At 45.5% G+C, this 13872-nt stretch overlaps 1 protein-coding gene across 1 annotated transcript in view; it reads right to left on the reverse strand.

Moving 5' to 3' along the window:
* The window catches only part of SLC22A18 (solute carrier family 22 member 18), a 59816-nt gene that overhangs the window by 24567 nt on the left and 21377 nt on the right, over window positions 1–13872 (reverse strand). The window contains 1 exon segment of the mRNA XM_037402379.1: window positions 209–324. Within this exon segment, the coding sequence (XP_037258276.1) occupies window positions 209–324 (116 nt within the window).

The following is a 13872-nucleotide window of genomic DNA, read 5'->3' on the forward strand; positions in this document are numbered from 1 at the left end:
GAAGCCTGCAATTCTGCATGGCAGAGTGGTCAACAGGTAGGGAATAATTTAGCCTTCCACAAACACAGCTTAGGCATTAAAGTGTCAGAGTTTCAAGGTTGGCATCTTTTTGCCCTTAAATGCAACCCCAAGTCCTTTAGCAGTCCCTGCAGCATGCCAACCCCCATTCCTATTCATGTGCTATTTGTCAGAAACACTAAATACTTACTGTGCTCCATCACACAATAGTCTGACTTTGGTTTAGCCTGCAAAGGGATCCAAACCATTGCTATCATGGTATTTATCAGGTTTCCCACCAGTGCAACATATATAGGAAAAAAAGTGCTGCAAACAGAAAAAATACAGGTTAGGCGGATAAATATCATGAACAAGACATTTATACCTCTACACTGCAAAGGCTTGGGCACCTGGATGAGGAACAATCCTCTTAAAGTTGCAGTACATAAGGCTATAAAAGAGCTCACATCCTTTCATGGAGGCTTTGGATATGACGACGGTTTGAAATTTCACCAAAAGATGGCTAATGCCATCAAGATAGTTTCTCATTTGTATTAATAATAGGGTATAATACAATGCTTTTAAATCTGTAAGCATCAGGGGAAAGGAGCCCCTCTTGGTTTAATGAAGCCTATAAATCTTCCCACAGAAAGCACAGCATCTGCTTGTTAGGATCCATCTAATCCCCCATCTAATCCCCAACTGAATTCATCTAAATATAATCTCAATCCTTAAAATTTCTCAGCGAAGTCAAATGAAGTTAAGTAAAGGGAAGAAAGTACTCAAGATGATTAAGGATGGTAGAATACAGCCCAGACTACAACCAGAACTGAAACCACCTGAGATACAATACCACTTGAAAAGGAGCTGCTAAAAATAATAAACACAGAGAGAGTGAGTAAACAGCACTTTGATTGATGCACCTACTTGTCTCCAAAGGTGCCCAAACCCAAATCAACAACCCTTCAACTGTCCATCAGAGCCCCAAATGTTGGAACTTTAACAGAAGTGGGGCCACATCCTTAAACATAGACACAGTGAACAGTGATTATTAACAGTAGTTGTACAATGACAAAAAGGAACAATTACAACCTATCTAACAAACCCAAACACAAACCATATAAAACTCAAGAGAGTCAATAATAAACCCCCCAATTATTACTGTCCTCTTAGAGGAGAAGATTAGGAAATGACTCCTCCTAGCCTTTAAGGACATGTGGGAAGATTTCAGACTCTGAAGGGCTTTAGCTCTGCCAAACAGGTGGAGCAAAATCCAGGGCTGGAAGACTGAAACTCAGGAGAGTTAAGCTGAAAACAAAGGGAGAAGCATGTTTGTTTTTAACAGTGAGAGCAATTATCCACTAAACCAGCTCATTAAAAGTCTCCACCATCATGGGAACCCTGTTAGTTGAAGGATTTCATAAAACATGTGCTTCAAATGTACCGCAGGATGCAGTCTGGGGTGGGAATGCCCAGCAGAAACACCAAAGGCAGCTGTCATGGAGGGCACAAGACTGAGTGACCATCGTGGTGTCTTGGGGGCACCGAAATTTAAGCACCGTGGACTTCAGCAGAGTAATGCCTGTATTTCACCAGAGAAGGCTTTGTAGCCATGCAGGTCCATGCAGACTCTAAGGTGTCTGTGCCGTCCCTGCATCCCCAGCAACCTGCGCTGCAAAAACAAGATGCAAAGGCGAGCTGGGAGCCACTACCCAACGCTCGCTGTGAGCCTGCTGATAAAGGACTGTCTGTTGCCTGACTCTTTGCTGCTGCTTCCTTGTCAGACCATGCTGTGTGTTTTTCATGGAATAACCAGAAACACTAATTGTAAAAGCCTCAAGTTTCCTCCCTGCTAGACAAAGGTGTGGTCCGAGTAATTTCTGGAGTATTATTAAAGTCCCACAGCAAGACAGTAGAGGATTGAGATGTCAACAACTGAGAAAATCATCAAAGAGCAAATACATATATACACATACACACACACACATTCCCGCTAATAGCAACAGCAAAAATCCTAGCTGAATATTTCAATTCTCATTAATTATTATTAATAACAACAAAGTCAGATAATATCTTCCTGCAAATGAACTTAGTGCAGTAATTTAGACCTGCTGCCCTTCCATCTGCCAAGCTGTTCCACTAATTATCCTGGACCACAAAATTAGTCATTTACTGGATCATTATTTTTTTATTTTTAGTGCAGTGGGTTGCCACTTTCTGATTTAAAATCAAACAGTTCCCAAACTACTGAAATCAACTTTGTGGACCCAATTTTTTATCCAAGAAATCTGGAATTGCACGTTTCTGCACATGCAGATACGCTGCATTACAACATAAAGTAAATTTACTAATAAAATAGAAAGGATAAAATAATCAAAATAGGTAGCTGCATCTGGCTTAGATGGTTTTTGGGTTTCTATATTTCAAGCTTTCATTCTGGTATGGAGAAAACGCATCACAAAAATTTTCATTGGACAGAAAACCTTTCTTTCCAGTCCTATTTTTTCCTGAGGTTTTCCAGAATCCCACATGCCAACATAAATATTTTTTACTCTTCAGAGCCAAGAAGAATTACAGCAAGCAATGATGGAAGGATCCCCCTATAAAACTAGTAAGCGAATGATGCACTACTTCACTGCAAGCATATGACTTCCATTGCTGTGAAAGGGAGAGGCGAACATTGACATTTTACATATTTAGGGAAGCCTGGCCTTGCTGTAATGGATTCGTGACATTTTGTACAGCTGGACTCTGAAGTCAGAGAAATCCAGTAAAATACGGAGCTCAAAACTGTCTTATTTCTTACTGGTCTGAGGAGGAACAGGTGGTACAAACCAGAACTGCTAAAGGCAAGACACCCTGACCCCTCAGTGAAGCCGAAGGCTAGGGGTAGGAACCATCACTTGCTTGGCAGCTCCTGCTGCACAAGACATGGCTTGCAGGCACTCATTTTGTTTTTTTGAAGATTTAAGCATGAACTCTCATCTCTGTTGGTATCAGTGGGAGTCGTCCTGCATTCAGTTCTGCCTGTTTGGCTTATCAGGAGGAAGTTTCGCCAGGAAGGGATGCGGTGGCACTATTAAGAAAAATGAGGCACATTAAGCAGGTTGCTCCCATGGGACCTTTTCCCATCCTCTTTCCCTTCCTGCCCTCCCTCTCATCCCTCCTGGCTGTCCGCACACCAGCCGTGTGGAGCCAGGGCCAGCCGTGCCAAAACCAGCAGCAGATTTCCTGAGCGGGGCGGAAGAACAAAGGATGTGGGCTGGACTAATACAATTAAATTAAAGGGAGCAGAAGGGCGCAGCAGCTTTGGCAGCTGAGATCACTATGCGGCCTCTTCCAGCTTCTTGCTGAATAAGAGAGGTTAAAAGCCTTTACCATCCTGGCCTTTATGGTCAAAATAACTCCGGTAACTATCTGCATACTTCAGCATGTTACTTATAATTCCTTTGCTTCTCTTGCATCTGGAGAGGGAGCCCCTTGCTGACTTTTGCCAGCTGCCTGCCTTGCTCTCCCCTGGGGTTTTCTGCTAGCAAAGCTGCTCTCAGTTGTCAGGTAAGACCACAGCTGCCTGCTCTTCTTCATGTGTTTTTAGCCTTGCCGTGAAAGTGAGAAACAAAACGCATCGCCTTGTCCTGCATGGGACTGATATGCCCCAAGGTCCTGCTGCCTGGAGGATGCAAAGCAATCGGGTGCATGAAGCAAACACTTGAACTCAGAGGAGGACCGGGTTTTGCTAGTTTTTGCCAACAGGAGCAGCCGCAGCTTGCCCCAACTTCAAGCTTTCAGAGAAATAAGAAGAAAACATGAGCAGAGGGACCTGGAGGCCAGGAGCCCATAACACCAGTCAAACACTGTTTAACAACATGATGAGAGCCACTCCCTTCCATTTTCCAGATATCATTAGGCAAGTGTGGTGGATGCATTAAAAAAAACAATTAGAAGAGTTTTAAAGGGTTTCAAAAAGCAGGATGGCCAGTCCAGGGCACACTTGCCACGGGTCCAATGATGTACAAAGCTCACTTGGTAGCCTGTGGCCATGGATAAGTGGCTGACAGCTAGGATTGCCCACCTGGAAACTCCATCCTTCATGCTGGTGGGAAAGCAGAACTGATGATGAAAACATTAATAGTAATGTCATGGTAAACAGATTAAACCCAAAGAAACTATTAGCATTAAAAGCCAGCGGGAGGAAGGTTGCATTTCTTCCCATCTAACGCTTAACCAGCCTCCATATTTACTTGCAGGTAACTATAAATCCCCGTGTGCGCCATGCTTCCCAGGCTGAGATGAAGCGAGGACGTGCTCTACGTTACTTCACAACCCACTCCTATTAGAGTCAATTAGTGTGAGGCAAATGAGCACAATCAGGGTTCAGTTTCTGAATCAAGATGTGACACGGTAACACAGGTGGCTCCCAGAGGTTCCCTAGCTCCTTGAAGTGATTTTTTTGCAGCTCAGCCCTAACTGTTGCACACCCCTGAAGTCAGAGGTGGCACACATGAAGCATCAGAAAAATCTGGTGAAGCTTACAGCAAATGCAGCTTTTGGAAAGCAAGGCCTGGCCAAACAAGAACACGTGGGTGTATATACACACGTGCAGAGCATTTCCCAGCAGCTCTGAAGCAATGCTTTCAGCAAAATTTCCATGAAAGATTCAATCCCGCAAAGAATGCATGCCCCATGCAGAGATCAGGCAGTGGCACAGGAGCAGGAGAGGCCACTGACCAGGCATTCACAGGCAGGTAATATTTTCAGCTTGCAGATGAGGGCATTTGAGCAGAGCATTTGAACAGAGTCCCCGCGGGTACGTGCCAGTCGCAGCCCCCAGGAAGGCTACAACAAACCAATGCGAGACAGAGTTTTGGGCTCCAGCCCAAATTCCAGTCCTTGCAGGGCTTCAATTCCCATCTTTGGTTTCCTGCCTGAAAAGGCTGAAGAGACCCATGAAGGTATCTAGGGGTTGCTCTCAGCTGGGAGTCTGCATTCAGGCTGTGCGCACCGCGAGATGGTATCAGTGGCTTTCTGATTAGCATTCCAGCAACACAGCCCTGCTCTGCAAAGCCCAGGAGAGAAACACGCGTGTGTAATTGCACAATTAAGTGTTGCGTCAATACAGTGATTCTTTCGAGGAGGAAGCAGTTCCAAATAATTCCCTGAGGATTAAAGGATCAATGGGTATTTTGGCAGTGAATGGGATTGTGCTTGCTATCTTTCTCTTTTTACTTAATAAAGTCAAAGTTGAACACTGAGAGAGCACAAATTGTTTTTTAGTGACTCACTCCTACTTCAAAACAGTGCTGCATAAAGCTGGCATTCATGGCCAGCCAGATTCCTCAAAGAGCTCTGAAAGGACTCTCAAAATATTTCTTTGATTGCAGTCTGGCTACGCTATCCACTCAGCCACTCATACCCTTAGAGGGGCAGCTATGGGTGAAAACCAGCCAGTGAGCTGAAAAGCAAAGCAAAAAACTGAGGTGGAAAAAAAAAAAAAAAGTTCAGGTGAAACCATGACACCAAACCATGCTCTCCAGTGAACAGCTTTGGGTCCGTAAGGAAGTGAGCAGTGGCCACTGTGTTCCGATAGCTTAGTGATACATACACTTAGTGCAAAACTTCATGTAAATTAGTGATGGTTTCATTCAAGGAACTTTGTGTTACTGTCCTGACAGTGCCTGCTGAATGCATTTCATCTCTGACCCATTGTGGTCTGGTCTATGTTGTTGAGATTCCTCCTAAAGAAAAAAGCAAGCACAAAATTTCACCAAAGCTTCTTAATGAAACAAAACCATAAAAAACTCAATCAGAAATAGATTCGTTGAGCCTCAAAACATTTCATGTTTCCTAGGATGTTCATGCAAAGGTACAGAGGTAGTCCAGCTTTCATAGCCCAGGGCACGAAACAGCACACCACTACAAATAAAGCCAGACAGCCCAGTGCTCAGCAAGCTTCAAGGCAGCCCTGCCAGTACTACCCACCGTGCCATCCGTGCCTTGGAGAGGACAATAAAAATCCCCAAACCTTCCTTTCTGCAGTTCCTAGTCCCTGACCTCATGGAAAAACCATCACACAAAGGCATGAATAAGCATGGCATGAGTCTTTCCCCTGGCTCCCCTGTCCGAGCAGATGCCCACGTGAAAACGGTGTATGAAGTGAGGAGCACAGGTTAATGCCAGCTGAAGGAGTATTAAAACCCAAGTGGGAACAAACGTAGCCTCCAAGGGACATGTGCCAGAGGAAGATGCCCTTTCTCACTTGCTTCCTCAGGACAAACTGCTTGGGACAAATCACGCACATTTCACTGTAGCCCCTTAGTGAGACTCCTTTGGTTGCAACTTTCCTATTATTTCACTGGGAGCCTGGGATTTCTCTAGAGGCAGAATGTAAAACCCGAGTGGATGCCCACCCCAGCCCAAGCATCGGCAGGAAAAGGAGGGAGTTCACTGCCCTGAGGCAACTGGAAACCATGACCAGGGTGTCCTTTCTGCCACATACATTTTAGATGAGGAGCAGCAGAAGTTGGCTGCTGCTGCTCTGGGCAGAGCAGGAGGCTCTTTTTCACTCTGGTGAACTTGACATCATTGAAGGCTGGTCCAAGGAGGCGGTGAGACTTCATGTCTGCACCCTCCCCAGAGCCCCTCACAAGGCGAGAATGAGTCACCCACAGACAAGTACTCATTCAACTGCTTATTTCTAGTGGCAGCCACATCTGGAAAATTCCGGTGGTGGAAAGAAAAAAAAGATGAAGGGGGGTATGGGCATCCTGCATCACCCATTTCTGTCAGAACTGGGCAAAGGATGGATGCTGAAGATTGTCCCTGGTGCATTAGCAGGGCAAAGAGCCAGGAGTGCAACATCAGAGCTGCTATGTGCTGGGGACACCAGGCATGGGACAGGGCCAGGAGTTCACAGCCATCCCCAAAGTCATGGGAGCCACCTCTGGCTTAAGTTCCCTTAAGGGACATTCGCTCCTCTGTGTGTCACTGATGCCGCACAAGGAGGGCCACTGGTGGGACTTGACACTCAACCTTGCAGAAAAAACACTTTAAGTCAATGCAGAGCATTCAATAAAAACACTTGGGCTTCTTCCACAGGGAAAATCCTTCTTTGGCAGAGCTCCCTATGCAAGCGGTGCTTTGTGCGAACGGGTAAGGCTGGCTGTCCATCAGGGGCTCCGCAGCAACAAAGCTGTCTGTCCCCTACAAGCGTATGCTGCAGGGAAAATCCCAGCAATGAAAAGCAGCTTGAACTAACCAGTCCCTGCCACAGCCCCAGCTCAAGCACAGCAGATCCCGTTGCTGGGGTGTGAAGGGGATGGTTGTGGCAGGATGCTAATTCGCAGGCAGCTGGAGCAGCCCGCCCGTGCCAGCCCGTCCTGCTGCCTGATCCAATGCAGCGCTCTTCCGAGGAACTCAGCTAATTGCCGGAAGAGGCATATCAGTTACACTTCAATAAGATGTGGGCGGATTTGCATGCTTTGCCTGTAATCCGCCACTAATTTCGAGTACCATTTATTTTCGTGTGCTCTTTTATGGTAAAACATCCTATTTCAAAATACTACACTTTGCTAATTCAGAGCTCGCACTTGTATGTGTGATTATTGCTCTTCCCTGTTGCGCAGTGTACGCAGTCCCAGCGGCATCCCAGTGCACCAAACACCTGCACATTTACATGCTTTTAAACCAATGGGGGAATAGGCTGCACTCCCCAAAAGATTTTAGCTAGCCGGCTGGCTAAAGCCTTGTTTGCCTCATGCTCCATAGTATCACCCTGAATGTCTAGAAATGGAGAAGTCTAGACAAGGACCAGGTATGAGCTGCAGTCCCTGAACAGGGGTTTGCGACATCTGGCTTTGATCCCAGCAGCGCTAATACTGGCTGAGCTGGGGCAGGTCAAGATAGGCATCAGAAAGTAGGTGTAAGCGGTCAGTTCTCACAACAGAGACTTCCCACCAGTGAGGCCAGGACATGTGCTGTTTGATCTATCTGTGAACAATCTGGAGAAGCAGTGAGGTAAGGAAGCGTGCTGAGGACACACAACTAAGAGTGCTGGTGAAAAGCGCAGTCAGTGGGGAATTGCACCTGGTCCTCACAGGGCTGAGGGGCTGGGCAATAACACGGCAGCTGAACATCAGTGTGCATTAGTGATGCATGAGGGAAAGCAAGTCTTAAATTCACGTATCAAATGATGTTTTCTGAGCCACTTATTATTACTCAGCAGGGAGACCTTTGGACTGCCATAGACTACTCCACAAAATCATCAGCTCAGTACTCAGCTCATCAAACATTACCATGAAAGAAACAGCAAGCAAAGAAGAGAACCTCATTAGATCGCTGTATAAACTCCTGGCTCACCAGTCTTTTGAATAGTGCATGCAATCCCGGTCCCCTCCTCTCCAAAAGGTATCTAAGAAGTGGGATAGGCTCAGAGAATGGCAACAAGGACAATTCACGGAGACTGATTTTATGCCTGAGGAGGCTAAGAACCTTCACCCCAGGAAGGAGATGTCCAAGGGATATCTAATAAGGGTTCACAGGTTTGCGAGGGAGTTGGAGCAGGGGGTTAGGAAGTGACTGACATGGTCATTTCCACCACAAGAACTGGGAAGCACCAAATGAAGCTGTCTGAGACTGGTTCAAAACAAAGAGAAAGGCCTAATTCTTCCCACAACATGTAGAAGGTCGGTGGAGTTTTTTGCCACTGGTTGTGGAAGCAAAAGGCTTAGACAGGTACAACGAGAGACTGGACAAGCACTTGGAAGAACAATCTGTTGAAGGTTACTAAAAGAGTCACAAACCACATTCATTCATGTCAGGAAATCCCCTGAACTGAAAATAGTTGGAGGCTGGAAGAGTAATTGGTGACATATTATGCAAGTTTGTCCCACACCTTCTCTTCCCTAGACTTCTTATTATGATTTTTTATTGGTGAAAGGATACTAGACCACATTGAGACGCAAGTACAATTTCCTCGTCTGCAGCAGGAATCAAACCCGTGCCTCCCACCATCTCACAAACCAGACAGGCTCATTTTCGCTCATTCCCTGGAAAACGCTGCTTTTTTCCTACAATCCTTAAATGTTCCAGGTGATAAATAAGAATAACCACAACTCTCACTTTGTACATGGGACGCTCAGTTGGGAAAGGGTAATGATATATTTCAGTCCAAGAAACGTTCATGTATCTTATCAAGTGACTGTTCAATGTAACAAAAAGATGCAATCCCCTAGTCTCTTAAACATGGGTTTTTCCCAGTCTTTTTGTTGGATACTCCAACTGTACAAAGTAATAAGTTTTTTGGGTCTCCCTACCACCTTCTTCATGGTGGAGGTTTCTTTCCTAACGGGTGGCAAAGCCTTTAAGTAATACTTTTTTTTTTTTTAAATTAAGCAACAAAAACTGCTCTTACAAGCTCAGAATGTGGTAAATTATTAAAACGCTCAGTTTGGGTGTGTCGTGGGGTAAGGACTCCCACGCACAGACTGGTTAGTAGGTGAGCAGTGCTTGCTAGACTACCCCATGACTCACCACTGAACACATCTTTAATCATATGTTACAGCATGTCTGACTTCATAGAGTACTGTAGGTGGTTGTGAAATAATCTTTGAATGACTTCAAGCTTTTTCTAGCTTTTATGATGTTACTACGCTTCAGACTCCAAGAGACTCAGCTGGGCAGGAAACCGTTGAGGATTTGCTATAGCAACCTGGGCTGAACCCCCAGCACATCAGGTCTCGGCTCACGGCGGTGGCATTGGAGGATCTGCAAGTTTGGCATCGGCTGGAATTGTTACCTCTCACCGATCGTGATGCACTCACTTACTCAGAGCTGGCTCAAAGCAGTGCGTGGGAAGAGCTGAATTTTGCTGCCCAAGGACGAGGGGTGGGGTCAGGGTAGCTCCTGCAAGGGGAAGGGGTAGGATTTGACTGGGAAAGAAAGCACGAAGAGAGCTCTGGTGAGCCAGGACCACTGCCTTTGCTGGCTCTAAGGCGACAGGCAACTACTGCTACTTCCAAAAGGACATCACCCACCTTCGAAAAACAGACACAGATGCCCGATGCTCTGGCTCTCCTCAGTGAGCATGTCTTCTCGTCACTCTGGCACAGGCAAGCAGACAACGGGACTGTGGAGAGACAGTATGATGCTGGCGACAACTGTATCTTGCCAGCGCTTAGAGGTGTGCCAGCACTGGCCCACCAAAGGACTCAAGCTTCTTCCTCTGCCAGTCCCTTTTGCAAGCAGGGCACTGGCAAGGCTACCGCGATGATCCAAGAGAGTAATCCTTGTGTCACGCAAAAGGAAGGGATCCTTCCACACCCAAAGACTAACAAGGTAAATAAAGAAGTCATTGACTAGCCAAGTCTGACACTTAAATTTCATTTCTTACCAGGACCGCATTCACATGAATGACATTTTTAAGCTATGTAATTCCCTGGCAAAACAAGTTACTTTACCTTGAGGTAAGTAACTGTAAATGCAGCATCCTACCAGAGGTACAGTACAGATCAATCTTGCCTTGGAACAAGTAGTGGCAGCCAACACCTCCTACCTCAAGGTGCAAAAAACCTTGCTGTGCAGCATCACGGGCTCCAGTGCTTTTTGTCAAGTTAGACCTTTCAATGAAATAGGACACGTTAGGGCTAATTTTGTAGGGGAAGCGATGTTGGAACGCTAATACCCAAAAGTCACAAATAAAACATTTCACATGTCAGGTGGAAGACTCTCCACCATCCCACTCCAGCTTCTCTGGTTGCACGACAGGCCCCTTGAAAACAACCCTTTCTCCAGCAAAGACAGAGCCTGAGGGCTGTGGTGCAGCTGATTTGATTTTGTGAAGAGTTTGACCCCAGAAGGAGGCATCTGCATGAGAAGAGTGAGTCACTGACTTTCAACAATGGGCGAAACCATTAATTAAAGGTGCATGGTTTGCTTGCTTGGGCAGGCTTTCATACGCTCAAACCAGGAGTGGTCTCACTGTTACTATATTTACTGAACTCCCCCGATTCCAATTAAGTATTTTGTTTCCCTCACCCTGTAATGACAATGATTTCTGCATGTTAAATATATTCAGAAAGGAGGTTTTGTGTTTCATATTTGCAAATTGTAGTAGTTTTCTCCTCTACACAAGGTTGTAGGACAAGCACTAGCCAAGGAATGGCTAAGAAACATAGCACTGAATGATGTATTTTCAACTGATTTGTTTAGCATAGTAGAAAATAATGTATTTGGGTTAAAAAGCACAGCTAATATTAATAGAAGTTGCTTGCATTTTTTGCAACAATCGATTGAAAACAGATTTTAAGGTACTTCATACCAGTCAAATGTAGTTGCAGGTCTTTTTAGCATCTTGCATATTTCAGTGGATTCCAGCATTGCCAAAGCCCTGAATGAGAACACCCTTTCCTTGCAGACCTGGCACAGCGGTTGCATTTTGAGCTCTGCCTAACACACCTTTGCTCTCAGTTGGAGGCAATCCCCTCAGGGAGAGAAAGAGCTTCATTCATCCTTTGCACCATGTTTCATCTTGGCCCCACCACTGAGACCACCCACAGGGATGCCAGTTAGTATCAGCTGCATTATGCTGAATTGGTATTTACAGGAGTGCTCGGTGGGAACCACATCTTAGGCAGCCTCATGGGCAGCTTCTCCACCCAGCTGCACACTTAGGGCAGAAGCCTGCTCCATTCACCACCAAATGACAGCAACTGCAAGCTACCTGACAGACTTGTATGGAAAACGGTGAGCAGAGTGTTTACTGTATTTTCAGTTGCATTTTATTGCAAATTAGCAGCTAAAACCAAGGAGGGATTAGCAGTGTGTAAGGCACCAACTGTCTGCAGAGGAGTCTGGAAGCCTCTGACTCTACATTTCTGTAGCTCCAGTGAGCAAAGCCACTGGCCCGCTGCACACTTGGGGTTTGCTGTACCTAGAAGATTTACATTTCAAGCCATCTGGTGTTGCAAGAGCCAGAGGCCACACACTTCTTTGGCAGGACATCTTAGGGAACACCCGTATTTTAGATGCTACAACCAGGTAACTCAAGGCAGGAATGGGCCATGTTCTTTAGTGGTGGGTAACAACAATGACCTTAGACTGGTGCTTGTGATATCCAGGAGCGTTGCAGAAGCTGGCTGTTTTCGGTGCACAAAGAGGTCCACATAAACAGACAAACTGGTTGACAAGGAAATTATTGACCTTTTGAAGTGACTAGCGGGTGGTTGTTTTTTCTTTTTTCAGTAAACAATGAAAAATAATTGTGTTTTTTCATTTCACCTCTATCTTACTTTCAGCAGGGCAAAACCATGAAAACATGGACTTCAGTGCTGTCAAGCCTGTTGGACGTACATCTGTACAGCACCAGGGCTATATGGGTTTTCCTTTCTTACATACTGAGACAGACCTAACGCAGTAGCAGCTGAAAGACTCACACTGTAAATCTCACAATTTGTCTTCATAACATCCCTGTGGGTGACGGTGGTGCAAACACCCCGTATGTGCTCACAGGGAAATAAAACACAGGAAACCTAAGTGCCCCAGTAAGGTGCCATAAAGATCATGGTGGAAAAAAAAGCCTTAAAAATCAAGTCTCTCTCAAGTTCAGTACTCAGATCAGTGGACTACACTTTTCCTCTCCTTTCTTTTCCCTGGATACTCCAAAAGCCTATTCTGCTGCCCCAGCCACAACACGGATGCAACAGGAACCCAGAGTGCACTGCATCTTGCAGCACCCTGACAGCGCCACACCAGCACTGCGTATGACAGCACCACTGATGGGAGAAGCACACATATGTAGATTTTGGAAGTGTGTGACATCACTATTACTGTTTCAAGAATTCCTCCCAAGGAGCCTTGCCATCACATGCTGGTGTCGGCTGGCCCAACTCCATGGAACCAGCTGCCCTAGAAACAGGCTTCACCCCAGGCGCACATCCTGGAGCCGTGACTCAATTAAAACACAAATTTGAGTCAGTGGAAACTTGTCTGAGGAAGGACTGAGCAAAAACCACACGGTCAAAGTAAAACAAGCCATGCAGATCCTGAGGAATTAGTGAGAAATGCTGCAATCCCAGCTGCGCCAGGGGCATCATGGAAAAGGCATTGGAAAAGATCAACCAGGGGCATCATGGAAAAGATGCAAAGTCAGTAAGAGCTGAAAATGGTTTACAAGATCAGGCCCAACATCAGCTGTATAGATACGATGGCTGCCAATCCCCACCAAAATGGCAGCACCTAGTACAAAGAGCCCAGTCACAGAGCAGAGATATGGACTAGCAGCAGAAAAGGACTTGAAATTCATTGCTCTTTAATAAGTTATCAGATAGCAGCAGCTGAGGAAAAGACACTACGAGTTCAGTATCAACATCTTTATCTTTAATCCCTGTTTCGGATCAAAGCTAGTAGTTAAACTGGCCCCAGACAAAAGCAATTTTTTTACTAAATGATATAAACTGAGCACAATTTACTGTTTCTAAAAATATAGCCAACAAACCCTGTATTTCAACTACACTAATAATGAAATACCCTAAAAGCAAAGCACCATGGGATTTGAAGGCTTTAGCGACTTTTTTTTGGGGGGGCTGCTTTAAGTCCAGCTAATATTTGCCTTTAATTTCTTTCACAGACCTATTTCTCATAAAATCCAAATATGACTGAGAGAAGAGAGTACTGAAAGATCACTAAACATATGGAAAAAATTATCCCAGGGGGAATATGAAAGCCATCTGCCTGAGACTCTGTCTGCACTCATCCTGCAGACACGAACAGTGAGATTGATGCTCTGGTAGCGAACGCAAATAAAGTGGTGAACCCCGGTCTTGGCTGGCATCAAAAGAAACTGCGCATCCAGCCATCTAGAGAGCTCGTTTAGCTAAAAGC

Source organism: Falco rusticolus, chromosome 10 (assembly GCF_015220075.1).
Source record: "Falco rusticolus isolate bFalRus1 chromosome 10, bFalRus1.pri, whole genome shotgun sequence".
Classification (NCBI taxonomy): Eukaryota; Metazoa; Chordata; class Aves; order Falconiformes; family Falconidae; genus Falco; species Falco rusticolus.